This window comes from Antedon mediterranea, chromosome 1, assembly GCF_964355755.1.
Source record: "Antedon mediterranea chromosome 1, ecAntMedi1.1, whole genome shotgun sequence".
In the NCBI taxonomy this organism is placed as follows: Eukaryota; Metazoa; Echinodermata; class Crinoidea; order Comatulida; family Antedonidae; genus Antedon; species Antedon mediterranea.
The window spans coordinates 21,414,111-21,431,806 of record NC_092670.1 but is presented as its reverse complement, the minus strand read 5'-3'; the positions used below and the strand labels follow the sequence as shown (position 1 = coordinate 21,431,806).

The 17,696-nt window shown below is 32.5% G+C and overlaps 1 protein-coding gene across 4 annotated transcripts in view; it reads right to left on the bottom strand.

Moving 5' to 3' along the window:
• Window positions 1-278: 278 nt before the first annotated feature.
• Window positions 279-17,696, bottom strand: part of LOC140062298 (uncharacterized) — a 59,212-nt gene continuing 41,794 nt past the window's right edge. For 3 of the 4 annotated variants that reach the window (XM_072108458.1, XM_072108465.1, XM_072108472.1), the window contains 7 exons: window positions 14,987-15,052; window positions 12,815-12,870; window positions 7,873-7,948; window positions 7,402-7,563; window positions 5,438-7,206; window positions 5,215-5,311; window positions 279-4,942 (listed from right to left, as the gene is read on the bottom strand). In XM_072108458.1, the coding sequence (XP_071964559.1) occupies window positions 4,278-4,942; window positions 5,215-5,311; window positions 5,438-7,206; window positions 7,402-7,563; window positions 7,873-7,948; window positions 12,815-12,870; window positions 14,987-15,052 (2,891 nt within the window). In that variant the 3' untranslated portion in view covers window positions 279-4,277. Of the gene's footprint in view, window positions 4,943-5,214; window positions 5,312-5,437; window positions 7,207-7,401; window positions 7,564-7,872; window positions 7,949-12,814; window positions 12,871-14,986; window positions 15,053-15,822; window positions 15,904-17,696 lie in introns of those variants that run through there. The other variant, XM_072108479.1, reaches the window with a different exon arrangement.

Here is a 17,696-nt window from a genome sequence, read left to right as displayed (position 1 = left end):
GTAACGAATCTAACGATACGGTTGAGCGATCTTAAACTGGGGTTAAATTGTGTGTCAATCTGTCTCTTCTACCAATCAGATTCTTGTGTGAAACCGCGAAACTTTGAACGAATCCGGTGACTTCACGCTCTAGTGGTTGTTGTAAATGAAAGTTTTGTTTATTATGTAATAGACAACCAAACTTAAAAAAACAAACAACACAATTGTCTTTATTTGCAAATCCAAGCCATAGGCTATTTTTTATTTTTTCTCCATCATAAGCTCAAATTCTATTCTCATTTGTTTATGTACATTTTTAAAGGAAATATATACTTTTCAATTAACATCTATTTGCAGTGTGTTGACACTAATAGCAATCCAAGCGAAACAAGCTTTCCATAAATTAAATTAAGTAAAACTATTAATAATTCGTAAAAAATATTGTTACTAAGTTGTAGTGTACATTACAAATGGTTAATAGGCATCTTTGATTAATGTTTCGAGAGGATCTCTTTTCTGCAGAGATCAAAACAATCAAATGAATATTTTAGTAGCTAGATATACCTTAATATTTTAAAGAAAAATCATCAGATATTATTATTGTTGGATATGGCACTCTTTCATTTTTAAATTCTATTTGTGTAATAAAGTTTACAATTTTATTTATTACATTGTCATACTTGAATGAATGCATTTAAACATCCTGGCATATAAGGGGAGACAATCACATTTATGTAAATAAGATTTAAGTGAGTAAACTTAGCTTTTAGAAACTTATATTTGGAAGACATTCATTTGTATCCAGTTAATTGAAATAGCACCTGTTATGTATATTACGCAGGTGTTGAATATGGAGATTTCCCACACACAGAAATAACTGTAAATACAGATTACTATGCATGGGAAATCCTTAGACAAAATATTTCATTATCATTTTTGTTAATAAAAAAGTCCCCTATAGTATTATATTAATTGATTTTAAATTTATTCAAACGTTTAGTATTTTTCTTCGCTTGGCAAGTGCCTTTTCACATTTTCTTAAAGTGAGTTTTTTTTTAAATTACCACAAGTTTGACAATATTCTAACAAATGTTAAGTGCATGCTTGAATTCTAGAGTACACTACCACAAGGTTTGCACTGCAAAAAGCTCCACACTCAAGTTTCATAATTTAAGCTGAAACACACAATTCTGGCTGAGTACACTGGCATCAATTATAATACTTATATGATAATAATATAATTTTATAACTTCATCATTTTTGTTAAACTGAAATCCAACATGTGCACCTGTCAGAAACAAATATAATGCTTGTAGAGTTTGAGACTCCTGTGAAAGCGGATTATAAATAAATTGCACTAAAAAATGTAATAAATGGCCAATTTAAACAAGTCATAAAAATAATCTAAAATGTGTAGCATTATAACCTTTCACACATTGTCTTGGAAGAGTATTATTCCGAATGCCAGTGTACTTAGTCAGTTCTTATGTGCATTAAACTTAAAATTACAATGGTGATAATACAACAAACATCTTTGTATATAAAACACTCTCAAGTGACTCACATTCTTGAGATAACAACACTTTGCATAGCGATATTAATTAATTAATGCAATTTAAAAAACCAAAAAATATAAAACAATTTCAAATATTATATCATAACAATCTATACAAAAATGTACATGCTTAACATACAGGAAAATGGTGTATTTTAAACAAAAACATAATTTTCAATTTGGATATATTTATTTCATGTCTGTTATCATAGCATTGTAATTTACATATATTTGCTATTGATGGAATGACTTAAGAATGTATTTCTTTAGATTCTGTTCAGACTGACATAATTTGGCCATTTTCAAAGCCAAAAATGGATATAATATGACCATATAAAGTAATTATGCCCCTATATATGGAAATGTCATATCACCATACACATACAATTATATTTCTATAGTTGGGTATAAAATTTCAACATAAATTTACAGTCTGAACAGAACAAAAATACATTAATAGTGTTATCTTTTTCTTTTGTTTAACAATAAATTACTTTTTATAGGGGAAGGGACTACATAATAATCACAACAAATTAATTCTAAATAAAAAAAAAGATTTTTAAGTAGTAGGACATATAACTAGATAAAAGCAATGAAATGCAATAAAAGTCCTCAATTCAGCAAATAGTAATCAGAAACTATTAGAATTCTACTTTGGTCGGAAGTTTGTACAAGTTACACATCAGGGCATAAATAGAGAAAAACCATAGAACAAAACCACTCAAACAGTACATAATAGAACACAACTAGGCCATCGATATTAACGCCTAACACAACCAATCATTAATGCATTAACAGAACACAAATATTGTTAAAATGTGTCAACAATACCGATATATCGATAATAAATATTTTTCGATTTTGGTTGCCAAACAGGCTATAAATATGAATAAACTTCCCAAACTAACTTCTTAAAGTTTTACTTGTATTTAAAATTGTTTATCTTCAAAATTCACAACATAAACTCAAACATATAACAAAATTTGAAAAATTAAATAAAATCAAATAACTGATATTTAAAAAAAATTGTCAGTTGTAATAATTAAAAGATAAAGAAATAGAAGAATATGGAATCATTTTTGCTGGACACATAAACGATTTTGAATGTGTCCACGTTTCTAAAACCCTACTACTATGACACTCAACAACTCATAATTTGCCCACAAATATTTATAAATATAGCATCAACCTTGGAATGAAGGAAACCGGAAAAGTTAGCAAGAGAGAGTTTAAGTAAAGAAGAAAAATAAAATATCACTCACAGAAAATCTTAGAAAAGCTTAACTCTCAAACAAAATAGTTTTATCAAATTTACAATAACTACTTTTTGATATAAGTAGAGTATAGGAGTTATATTAAAAATAAAAATCTACATTATGTAACATAACACAAATGCAATGAGCCCAAATATAGAGATAATGACATCATACTTTATGGCAAAATATAGAAATATCAATATCACATATGGGATAATTACATCATATAAAATATAATAATGTATTCAATAATTATGTATTGTTCTTTGATCAAATATGGCTTATAAATTCCATATTTTGTATAAGTACCAAATACCAATACCATATTTGGGTATCATATTGCCAAATATAGTTTATGGGCGCTTGTTGCACGACCAGTAGGTAATTATATTAGATCCCTTATTTACAAATGTCTCTATGGAAATATTACCAAAAATAATAATACCTATACGTACTTCAACATAGAAAACTTAATTTTTATATACAAACTTATTACTATATAAATTCTACAAAATAAATCCTTATCATCATATTCTTATCTTATCAACAATTTTACAATGTTTCAAAAACTATACACAAAAATACAAATGTTAGAGAACTCTTTAATATTAATAACGCAAACCAGGTCATGTCAACCTGGTTTCAACATAAAATAAACTTGGTTATAAACTTGTTATGATCATTGTCGACCTTAACAAAGTTTCTCAAAAAATTAAATATCTTATTCACATACAGTAATTTCATTTTGTTTTTTAAGATTTAATAATTTTTGTAATGATTGCTTATACATACATTTCTTGGGACATTTTTAATGTTCAGAAAGTATTGATATCAATAATTAATGGTAATTTCATTAGCTCATCTTAAATTATTATTAATTAATGAGTATATATATATATATATATAAAGTGTACTTTTCATTTAAAAGAGTTAATTAACCAATCTAGATTATCTTATAAATGGTGGGTTGATTGTTTTTAAATTGTCAATTCCATCTCAGACACTTTAACAACTCAATTGAATATTAATCTAGTAAATACCAATCTATATAAATATTCAATAACCATATTATGAATATGATCTAACTTATATGAATATTCAATACTGGCTTATGCATATCATCATCAAACTGATATGAATATTCATTAATTGTCTTATGCATATCATTCAACTTTTATGAATATTCAATAACTGTTTTAGGCATACCATCAAACCTATATGAATATTCAATAACTGTCTTATGCATAATATCAAGCTTATGTGAATATTCAATAACTGTCTATTGCAATTACATGCATGAGGCACTTTTTACAGCCGTGTAACAGTTGTCTAGGAAACCATGGAAGAGTTTGAATAAGTGAGGTATATGGTACAGTATTCTATCCAGTCGCTAGCCAGCTAGTTCGTATAATTCGTATCATGCAAGTAATATTGAACTGAACGTATAATAAAGTGCCATAACTTATCTATCAAGTTTTATTTCAGAACTACTCGCCAACTGGTATATTGTCCCATCCGTCACCTTCAAGATGATGTAGATCCGTCGGCGTACTTATTTCACCTAGATCAAATAAATTCAACGAAAACGGATCCTTTCCAAGCGGATTCCCAAGAACGTTTTCAATTGATAGACCCGTTGGTGGCGTGCAGCTGACCGGGGTCAACGTACTCCCAGAGCTTGGGATAACTAAATCTAACCAATTGTCGACATTTGTGTCCGAAGAGCTTGCACAGTGTCCTGTCAACGACCAATTGTCAAGATGTGTGTCTGCTGCACTTGCGCACGTTCCTGTTAAAGAATCCGTTCCTAGGCCAAGAATGTTTGAATCGCCATCAATCATTGTAATGTCTAAAGAGTTTGCAAGTTGGTCTTCTTTCTTCATGTCAGGTGAAACTCTTTCACTCTTTACAACTCCAAGATCGATTGTTCCCAAACTCAATTCTGCATCAATGTCCATTGGTAATTCAGTGGTCATATGTGAAGGAGGCATGGAACGAGAGATGGCATTCAGTGGAGGGTGGCGTGCTTCTGGGGGTGTTAAAGGGGGCGATAGATGAACTCGCTGAGGTGACTGTGTTAATGTGATTGTTTGGGGGAAGCTATTAGAAACTGTAAAGTGTCCTCGATTTCTAGGAGTTAAGGGAAGTTGATCTGAAAAGATAATCATTAGATATTATATTAGTATATTATATATTAGTATTATATAACGTCCAATAATATCATACTGTATCTCCAAAGTTTATCATTGGTTTAAACAATTGAACAATTTGAACCAAAAATAGCTGTGTATTCCTCCTTAGTAGTCAATACTTTGTTAATAGATTACAAAAACAGAAAAAAACATCCATCATGAACATTGAAAGCCTTTAGGGCACGTAGTATGAGGTGAACATTATAGTATGGGATTGGTTTAAAAAACTTACATCCATGGTCCACCAGAACTTCTAATAGATCATCCAGGTCTTGCGTGTGTGTACTGCGTGCATTTCCTCCTGCTTGTGCTTGGTTACCATTCTTTATCTAGAATAAATTGTGTGAAAAGATGGGCCAAAGAGTAAATTACATGATTTTAAAAACATAATACATCCATTTTTTGAATTTGAAAGTGTTGTGTTATATCGAAGTAAACATGTTCTATAGACTTACCTTACTGTGTCGAACAGCATCCTCATACTTAGGTGGCGGGATTGTGAATGTAGGATTCGTCAATGACCGTGACAAACTTGATGCATCTGTGATTGTGTCCGTAGGGCTGTTGGGCAACGATGATGCTTTCGTAGATGAAAACAACCCATTAGGTAATGAAACCGATTTCAAATCCATTGTATGTTTTGGAATTGTAAACTGTTGTGCAGTGGCAGGAATACCAAATGAGAACGCCTTAGTAGTAGCTGCAAGGCTTTGCGAAACTTGGAACGATGGTGGTTGACCTACTGGTGATCCAGACGTAGTATTTGTAACCTTTATCTGACCTGCAGAGAGCTGACTTGGAACTGTCCTAATCATGCCTGGAATAAGAGACTGCGGAGTTGATGTCGTCGTTTGCAGCCGCATATTGCCTGCTTGACTTGGTGGTGGCAGGGGTGGAGGCGGCGGTGGTGGAGGTCGGCTCTGTAACTGTTGCTTCTGTTGTTGTATTTGCATTTGTGATAGAAGTAACTGCTGTTGGAGTTCTTCTATTTTCCTCTGTTGCTGCTTCACAAGGTCGCTAGAATCATTCTGAGAGGGATCTTCAGAAGTGAGGTCTGCCAAACATGGCTCAAGATTGCTATTACTGTCCATATCCATTGGAATGGTCTTTGACCTCATGCTGCCAGAACTTGGTGATCTGTGAAGCTTGAAATCCTCCAGCGGATTCTGAGAAGAAATTGTGAAAGAATCAATTTGGCTTTGGAGATTTTGTGGCGACATTGGATCCATAAAAACACTTCCAGGTGACATAGGTTCAGACTTGACAGAAGGTAATTGTTTGATTTCTGGTGGTGACACTGGAGGGCTGCTGATAGATGAGGGAGCACTGATGTCGCTCATTACATCTAATGGAATATCTGTTGAACTGCTGACTTTACCTTGTGGGGATGATGTTGAGATATCGTATGTAGAGGATGTTGAATTTGAACGACTTGCATAAGCTTCTGTGTAAGGCCGCAGACGTTCCACAAGTTGTGGTTTTGTACCGGACACATGAAGTCCTCTGGCTTTCAACTCAATTTTTAATTCAGCTACTTTCATATCTTCTAGGTTTCCAGTAATTTTACCAACTTTTAGTGGTATTGCCGGCACAGTGTCAGTGTTACCTCCAGGAGATGCAATTGATCCCAAACTGGATGTGGATGTGGTTGGTTCTTTTGGATTACCTGACTGCTGTTGCATTGCCTGTTGTTGCTGCAGTAACTGCAGCTGCAAAAATAACTGCTGTTGCATTAATAGCAGATTATATGGGTTATCATCAGTTGCTGATGCCAATGTTTTATTATTAGTATCATTTGGGGGCTTGTACTCATGAAATTTTATCTCTTTTGGTTTCGGTCGCTTTGCTTGCTTTTTTCTAGATTTTGATGAAGTTGTTGATGACGACGATGAAGACGATGTCTTTGTATGAGTTGGCGGCATTGAAAATAAAGACGGTGTTGGGGGCGTCACTTGTTGAGGGCTCGTCAATCCAGAATCTAGACCAGGAGAAAGTAAGCCACTTGCGGCAAGTAACGGCGTATTTAATCCGGATTCGTTTTTTAAACGTTCAAAGAATGTACTAATATCTGGAGGTGATGGAACATTTGCAAACCTGACATCTGGAAAGAGAACAGAAGATGATTCTGATTGAGAAGGTGAGGGTGGTTCATCAGTGCAAATTTCTTGACTCTCCTCGTCCAGCATGTCCATACTGTTTGTTTTCATAAAGGCAACAGAACCATCTGTAAAAACAAATGAAATAATAAGGTATAATAATATAATTTAATAATAATATAATAATAATTTTAATTTTGCCTTAACTGATTTTTGTCCATTACATAAAAATGTTTTGAAAACTTTGGTGCAAGATCCACACTCATACTATTACTAGTTTGTACCCTATACACACATTTCACTCTTCCTCTATCAATCCTTACCTTTGATTATCTGCTCAACTAAATTATCTGTTTTCAAAATATTCTCTTCAATTAATTCCAAAGGACCTGGTCGATTTTTAATCTTCCCTTCAAGATCCCGCTCTAACCGCGCTCGTTTTAAGCGCTGGTGTGTCGCACTTACTAGTGGATCTGTACTGGTGTCTAGAAAAAAAATGAGAACAATAATATTTGTCAGTTTTGAATTTATTTTATAAATTAAAAAGCATTTTATTATAATAATTAAAATTAATTAATAATACAAATCTCACAGTAAATGCTGCCCTCTGCAGCTGGATATTTTAGAAACTTTTTTAGCATAATTATTTACACCATAACATATCACACTTTCCCATGTTTAACTCACAATTATCTTCAACCTTTGACATTAAACAAGTTGCATAAAATCTAATGAAGAAGTTATTAATTAGTATTGATCTGGGTCAGTGAATACTCTTTTGTTTTTGTATTTACCTTCTAGAATGTGTTGATTTATTAATTGTGATTTATCTGGCCTCATTCTGATTTTCCTTTGTAAACAATCACCAACCTATTAAAAAAAGATTATAATTAGTTTTAAATAATTGTACTCGAAAACACACATCACAAACTAACATAGTGTATAGCAAGATTAGGTCAATTTTCCGATGGATCTGTTTGTGAACAAATGTACTTGAATATACCTTTGATACAGAACATTTTGCAAACATTATGGTATTGGTAAGCAACCATCAAGCTTCAGTATCTTATTTCATATTACTGAACATCACAGCAAAAATAATAAACTTATATAAGAATATTGCCAAGTGTCAACTTTCTCTTTAAACTAACCATAAAACAGTAGACATTTTCTAGTCATTTTATGGAACTATGTATTTTTATCATATTTTATCATATCATCATGCCATGTCATATTGTAATGTAAAAATTAATATTTATATACTATATAAAACAGGTATCAATCTTGATAATAGAGATATTATATTCACTATCTCGATTGCCTGATGTAACCGACCTATAGAACATAATTAGAAGCGTATAAATCAAGTTTTGTAAAAAGGTCAACTTGTATTGCGATTGGCTGAATACCTGAATATATAATTAGATGATGACCAAGGAATTCAAAGTTAATTGACACTTGTTTTCTGCTGATTTTAGAATGATTTGCATATCTATAACAGGTGTGCAGACACTTATAATATCACCTTTTGTGAAGATTGGAAGATTCTGAAATATTTTTCGCCGTAACAATTATAACGGCAACAGATAATAACATTGCATAGCTATCTACTGCAAGGCGCACTATATTTCCCACTCAAGTGTGTACAGACTGCTTGTCACAAAGCTTGGTACACTTTCATATACTACATTACAACATAGCAAGTGTGATATGGACATTTTCCCAAGTTCATTTTAAGTATCGAAAAGCTCATTATTTTCCGTGATTTAATTTCAAGATATAAAACAAGCTTTAGACTAACAATTAGGTAACTTTTGTCCTTTCTACAACCTTACACCACCTAATAATTAGGTTATAGTGGATAATGGTTTTTTTCCCTACAAAGCTTGTCATAAACAATGGCTCTGTCACTTACCAGGGTTTGTGGGTAGCTAGTACATTTGCTAATTGCAGTATCAACTGACAATTACTCTTAATTAACCACAAACTCCTTCTCATTTGTAAATATAATATTGTTCACCAGGATATACATTCTTACTAGGTCAATGTATACCTTTCTACATGGAGTATAATTGGCTAATTAAAGTTATTTTTTTCTTCCAGGCCAGTCATAGAGTGGGTAAAACACCCACCATTTGCTTGTTAAGCCTCTTAAAATACAGTAAATATCCCTAGAACAGGGGTCAAAAGAATGTTTTCTTTTAGGCTAGGCCCAAAGCATAGCAAGACCCATGTTGTTATGAGACCCACGTCGTTATAAGATTCTTGACGTTATCGAGTTCTCTCTGCCAGGAGCGTAAATGACAACAAGTGTTCTCAGATAATTACCACATTCAGTATGAGAAACTTAGCACTGAGCCAGAGGCAGTTGAGAAGTTAACAAAAACAAATGATTAGAATTAACTTTAGTGAAAGTGGTTGATTATGAATTTACAGGTGAAATAGAATACATCGACTACTTGACTGAAATAAAAATCATCACCTTTGACCCTCAGCATAATTAGTATAATAGACTACACAAAATACTGAAAGAAATTGTGGCAACCCTTTGGCAGAAATTGTTTTTTTTTTAAGTGATAATATTATAGTCACAAGTCAGTTGTACTGTAAAATAATTGAATAGAATACTCATTCGTAAATACTTCTAAATAAATTAGGACTCAAACCCACATCCTCCAGATAACAAATTTGGGGTTCATAGCTCTAAGCCACCAAGTTTTAAAAACTGTATATTTCAATTTAAACTAAAGGAGAGAAATATCAGCCACACATGAAATTACATAGATGTAAATGAGAAAATATGTAAAAAAGTTGATCCAACTAAGACTGGAACTCTTCTACACCATATAAATACCTTACCCTAATTTACAAAATTGTTATTTCCAATTATTAGTTATGGAAGCTCATTCAAATACAGACCATTAATGTTTAATACTAATTAAAAGAAACATTTATATTATTATGTTTAATGAACCATAGTGAAATACAAATTCTTAAAGCAATCTTTTGGTTCAATGACCCAAATCATAGTCTTTGAACCATCAAAATATGTTCTATGTATTTCCCATGGGATGAGGATATGAACATCTTTGAAATGGCTTTAGGCAGGGGAACTAGATGGGAAGAGGGGTAACTATTCCAATGAGAAAAGCAGACTTCTTGCGCACGATCTGTACATTAAAATTACCAAATAAAGAATCAGGAGCAGTGTTCACCTGATGCCGCTTTTACCAGCATATATTACCTCCAACCAGAAAATACTTGGTATAGGGGTAGGCTAGGTCAGCCACTACACAAGAGCAAACAAGAGGCTACATTTTGCAGGGCTGTAATCACCAGTACAGTGGATAAGGTTTTAACTGAAACACTTTTTAAAATTCTTAGGATCTTGTGACCTCACCACAGCATTGGTTTTTTTTTCAAATGAATAAATACACTATATTTGACCTTTTTTTAAAATTAAGATTTAGATAAATCTAAAGCTCTGTGTGTCTACACTATCAAACTAGTTTGACAAAAAAAAGTGTGATGTGCTCAAATGTGGTAGTGATATGGCCAAATATGGTAGTGATATGACATCAACATGTCTGCATCACAATTTGTTGTCACATAAATTTGATAGTGTAGACAGAGCTTTATAGCCTATAACTTAAGATTTGGTATCTTACTTCTGGAATTGATTTTGAAATTAGGAGAACACTGAATAAACAAAATAAAAATCCTCAACAAAAAATAAGTGAAAAGGTATTGTGAATCTAGGCCTTCTTAGAGTCACATTCAATCATTTCATCTCAGCTTGAACGGTGGCCTTAAAGAGAGCAAATGTCGAATCACATTAACACTGATAGAACACTGCACATATTGTTACCTAGATTTCTAAATCCTGCACGTGCGGAATTAAATTTGGAAATTGTATGATTATTGTGTAACTCTTCTAATAAGCAAACATTGGCGGGTAACTCAGTCTTACACCCCAAGGCTATGTCTACAAAAATTATCATCAAATTTTTTTCTGATTTCAGATTTTGTTTCTCCAAAGAGTTGCAAATATAGTAGTTATTAAATTATAATTATTTAGTTCTCTAAAATGATTTTATTAGTTTTACCCATTCTTGGAAAGAATATTGGATAGCTACATCTTTAAAAACAGAATGCTATACCCACGCTTTCCATGTCAAATTAATGTAATTATCATTAAGGTTAAATCAGAGATGGATTGTGTTGGTCTGGTATTATATGTGGCACAGATAGAACGAGAATCTATGGACTTAGTCAGCCAGCCACTTATTTCAGAATAAATATATACTATACGACCACCGGATTTATTATTTTAAAATGCGCGGAGGAAGGTGTGACCAAGGTATTAGACTTTTTACTGCATTTTTTAAAAGGAAGTTGGCAATATGCTTCAGCACAGAAATGGCTTTTAACCTGACCTGGATTAAAGTAAGCTGAACAGTTTATTTTTTCACCTGGATCATAGCAAATGGTCAATAGTCCATGGTGCAATTTGGTAAAGAACACACGTTAGTCTCCAGGCTGGGGAGGTAGGTGTATGAATAATAGTAAAGTAGGAGGTATCTCTTGGCTACACTGGTGGTATGTCCCGCCTTCAGGCCTCTGGTATGTCCCACACAAGCCTCAAGTCAGATCTTAGATAGTACTAGGTCAAATCCATGTCAAGGGACCTAGAAATAGGCCATGTTATTATGTCCAACATGTTCTATATCCTTAGGGATATCTTATACTTAATTTATCTGTCATCAGCACAAGTGAGAACCTACATATACAAACAACTTGCACAAGAGTCAACACTACCTTTTAACAAAAATAATATATTGTTCAATGAGTGGTAACGCCAATGGATTTATACATGTCTAATGGGAAAAATTAACCAATATGTATATAGTTTGTTATTACATTAAAACAATGGCATAAACACACAAATATTTCAGTAACAACAATATGATACAGTACACATGCACATGTAACTTCCACAAATAAAGTCACTGGACTGTGAAAATCACATTATTGCAGTAACTAAATAAGCACAAAATACTTTGAACGTACAATCAAGGGAAATAATACTGCAGTAATTGCAAAAGCGTAAACAGACTTTGAAAGTACAAGGAAGGAAGACAAAAACTGTGTTGATACGAATGAAGGGAAATAAGACATCACATTACTGCAGTAATGGCAAAAGAATAAGCAGACAATTTGAAAGTACAAGGAAAACATAAAAACTATGTCGATACGAATATAACACCATCAACACCAGATAACGAAAAGCACTGACATTGCTAGATTGATAGGGCTTAATGAGATGAAGATTAATCAATGTACAAATAGTACAGATACAACTTAATTAAGTGCATGTACTTAAGACTAGGTTACGTGCCGCACTGAAGCAACCTCATCTAATAAGTCGCTGAATAATGTCAACACCAACTAATGTTCATCAAAACTTCCGCTTGGGAAATAATTCCATTGTGATCATTTCCGGTAGGATCAGGTGACAACCCTTTTGTGTTTTATGGCAGAATCAAATAAATCTTGGCTGAGTTGATCTTGTTTTCTCAATGCATTTCAAAGAATCTGAAAGAATTCTGGTTGTGGGAGAGTTTCTAGATTTCTGGGTTTTCAGTGTTGTACTAGTATTTTAATATTTATATTTAGTAAACTGCAAACTAATTTCTATTTTTTTGTATAACCGATGTAATTAATCAAGTTGCATACCTTTGCTCTTTCTAATCTTTGTCTCTGCTCGTGGAAAGCAGGCGGTGTCTTCAATGCTGAAAAAAATAGAAAAAGTAGTAAATTTAAGTTAAAAAATACTTTAAGTACAAAAAAAATCAACAACATCTTTGATACATAACTTGAAAAGGGGTAATCATTTGAATTAGTAAAAGCTAAGCTAAAAACAAAAAACAAAATAAAGTGCTTTAAAGAAAAATCAAATACGCTAATAATTGAACTTTAACCTTCAACCTTTGACATCCTCATCTCCATAGCAATTAAGCAGCATAACAATTAAACCTGAACAGTTTGTCTTGGGGGATTTCCCTAACGACTGAGCACATCAATATATCAACTCAGTCGCGTCTCAAAGAAAATTATCAGCGGAGTGAAGAAAATTAATTTCAACTCTGAAGCCATCTTCTTAGAAAGTTGTAGAAGAAAGCTATTTTTGGAAGTTAAAGTAATAAAAGAAAAGTTTCTAGAAAAAGAAGCCAGGCAGTCTACCCATACTTGGTTGTACCACATATCGAAGTTAAAATAAACATAAGTTGAGGCTAAGAATAACTGGCCAATAAAGTCGCATAGTGATGATGTCACAGTAGTGACGATGTAGATATTGAGATGACACGAACCTTCTTTGGATGGTGATATATACTCATTGATGATGGGTTTTGTAAGAGCGAGGGCGTACTAATTTTAACATCGCTACAGCTGATGTCACAACAAAGCATTATTAGTTATTATATCATCCACAACAAACAGCTGTCCGTGAGAAATCATTTTGTCAAAGGAACGGCTTAAAACACAGATGTTTAATAACAGTTTAAATATAAGTTTGCTGTCTTTACTGTAACTGATGATACCTACTTGTACTTGCAACGTATAGTGCTACTTGCATAGGTATTTATATTTTAAACTTTGGGTTTCACCTATTACTAACAGACTAGCATTACTGCACTATTGATAAAAATAATACATTTACTAATATTCAATTATGAAATGTATAAACACAATTTAAACATTCTATTTTTTTAATAAAATTTATATTTGAAACTTGTTAGTTATTTATAATAGTTTCTCTTTTCTTAATCTGAAAATACAAACAAACTTTAAACCGATATTAAAATTAGACTAGTATGATGTCACTGTTGCCTTGGTGACAAAGGAAGCTGCCTCATCTTATGATCTACACACTAGTTGAAGACAAGTTTAATGATTTGAAACTGGTAAAGCGGACTTCTCCAATACAGAAGTTCATCAAATTCTTTATTTTACTACATCAATAGTAACTCATACACATACATTCTATAGAAATAGTTATTCCTCTATTCTTATAAGGGACTAAACACAATAAATAAATTTGTTGCTTGTGGCACCACATACTCATGTATACCATTTATCTTATTCTTAATACTTATACAAAGGGTATACAAATCATCAATTTAAAATTAGTATAAATAGATGAGTTATTTATATTACTAATCAAGATGACAACTGTTGAATTAATATAAATTATAGGGATGTCATACACAAGTGATATCACATTTAACCTTCGTACACTCAACAGCTGATCACCTTTGACCTTTTTTTTAATGTATGCAACTATAATTATATTATTAGATACTTATATAATATTGCTAAGGGAACATTATACAGATGTATAATAATATATTTGTAATAGATCCTGAAATTGGTGTAGTATCTCTTTTATTCATCTCATAAACAAACAGTAACAAGCGAGGAGTAAAACATATTTTAAACGATGAAAGGGACCTCCAAGTAACCCTAAGGGGCTTGTGATAGGAGGACCACTAAAAACTAGTTACATTAATTAAGATACCGCAAAAAGAATAAATTAATAAATAGACGAATAGACCATAGGGGACGCGCATTGTTAAGGAATACCATTGCCAGGACAACCAAATACCAGATGAGGTTCGAAACAGAAGCAGAAAGGTTAAATGAGTATAATATTTCTTTTAATTATTCTAGCACTGGCAAATATCTGCTTGCTGCAGTAAAATATTCATTTAAAAAATATTTTAACATTCACTTAAAAAATATTTTAACATTCACTTAAAGTGAAACTAGCAAGGATTAACAATGAAAAAAAAATATGCAGAATCATAATTCACTTTCACTTAATATTAAATAATAAAATATACTTACGAGGCATAATTCCCTGACTGACCAACTCTTCTCTAGGCCTCCTTAATTTAAGTCGTAATGCCAGGACTGTAAAGAAAACAAGGAGAATCATTTAATGAAAGCACCAAGTAAAAAGTCAAATTAGAAAAAAAAAATCAGTATCAAAAATTGAATGATTAAAGTACTACTGTAGTAGTAACTGTAAGTCATTCTAGGCCGCAAAGTAAGCCTATCCCTGGATATGTCAGTGGGGCACCAATGGCCCAATCATCTCGATTACATTCTAACGTTATTATCGTCTGGCTTGTATGCTTAGATGGTGGCTCGACATTGGTAACCTTTGGCCCTGCAGCAACGACGCATAAAAACTGACGACACAAGCGGGTAAAACCAACAACAATCTTTTGTTGTTAATGTAATAATCGTGAGAAAAAATACCGTTTGGAAGTATTACTGTTCTTAATTATCCACGCTAATCGGTTTCCTTTTTTTTACGAAATCGGAATAAAAACTATAATTGGCCATCATTGGATATTTAATATGATACACAAGTTTAAAAAAATGTATACTCATTTGAGCAATAAAACATAGTCTGAGGTTCTGGTTAAATTGTGTTGAATATTTTTTTTAATATATATTTTTTATAATAGGCCTATATTTAAATTTTAGAACTCTAAATATTAGAAACTGAAATCTCTTAGTGTGAAACAGTACATGGTATCTTATGCCTTCTTCTTATAAACAATAGAGTATAATTTGTATTATAAACATCACCATAAACAGTACATCAGTAAGATTTGACAAGAATAATAAGTCAACTAAACAAAATAGATTAGAGAAGGATTCGGACCACTGACCTCTAGATGCATAATCCACATCGTGGTTACCAATTATCATATTCATCTAAAAAATCTTCCACAAATTTATCTCCTTAGAAATGCTAATTCCATTAACAACAAAAAACCAATCCTTTATATTAGAATATATAAAGTAGAATAACATAAATAATGAGCTGTCACCATTGTGTTGAGGAAGATCCGTTTTTCCAGAAACAAAAAGTTAGTCAGAAAGTCGTGGTTGATCGCACAATTTGTGCCTAAAACATCATATCCTGTATTGACGTACAAGCCCTACTTCCGTCTTAAGCAATTTTTCAGCTAATAGATTTTAAATATTTCTTCAATTGTCATCAAACAATTTCAGTATAACTAGATAAGATCCTTACCATTTAAATATACTGAAAGTATTTTATCTAAATTATTTATTACCTTATCTGATTTTGAAAAATAGAAGCAGAGATTAGTCTGCAATAATTAAACTGTGATTATCCTTGTTTTTCTTTTCATTTTAAGATTTACCAAATGTCAGTAAAGTTATAACCATACATTTCTTATTTCATTCATAATTTTAAAAAGACACCTATTCCACTCCTGACAAGATACACAAGATTTATTGAAATGTGCAATTTGGCAGGGATGCCTAAGGCAAAGAAATTGCTGCCTCTTTCTGCATCACCTAAGAGAATCTAAACAAGAGTACGTCCACCTTTATCTCACATCTGTTGCCAGATGATACAGTAATTTTTTCCCAATTATTTAAGATAAACAAACGATGATGGTTAAATCAAAACTACACAAAGAGTATGGTACGCAAAAAGAGAAGAATATGAACCTCTTATTTGGGACAACCATATTAAGAGGACACTTTCATGTGAAATAGATGAGAAACAATATGTTTTATAACTAACAACACCATAATGAGGGGAGGGGGAGGGGGGCTCCCTTTATAAGTGTTATTGTACTTCAGAGGCTATACCACAACAGTTTTTGTTGCATTCTATTTGAAATGTTCAGATTTCATCCAAATTCTCTATTATTATACTTCTATTTCCCCGTCTTTTTCATTCTTAATTCCTTGAAATAGGTATAGGAACCCATTGACATACTTTTAGTATTAATAAAATGAACCCACACTTCAGACAACCCGTACAATTAATACTATCCGGTCTACAAATTTAGAATGACTCAACAATCACCTTATCTACCATGCTTACATCACATTTCCTCAAGTAAAGTCAAACTCACTTCATGAGTGCGTCATGATCACAATCGACCAATTAAAGATCAGCACAAATTACGCACATTGGTCATGTGATCCTATTGTATTATGTCACTTTCTTTTTAACATCTCGACAAAGTTGACATATTTTGAAAAGGAAAATTAACATTCGTCTAAAATTGTCTTTATCCTGGCCAGACTAAACACTTAAGAATAGAATGTTCTAGCAACCACCTAAAGATAAATGGCTACGGATTGCAAGGATGTAGTGATTGTGTGTTATGAACTATATAAGAAGGTGCAATTAACTGATGAGAATCTTACAGGAAGCTACCAAAAAATCTCTTAGGGTGGATGCTAAAGTAAAATGAGTGACCTAGTGTGTGCCAAGCAGTAGAGCTGAAGAAAACTGCCGGTTAAAAATTTGAATGATCCCAACCACTTCCACTAAACAACTATACAAGGCATGTTTTTAGACTTCAACTTTTAGACTATTAGCTACAACATCATTAATAAGAAAATTCTAGGGGCATCTCCTTCAAGTTGTTGAAACACTATTCACCTCAAACAAGAAGGGTCAGAAAATGAGCTAAACTACGGAGGTGGTTGCCCAATCCAAATAGCCTGCCTGCATAGACCTATATATCATTTCACCGGACAAGGGTTCAGACTA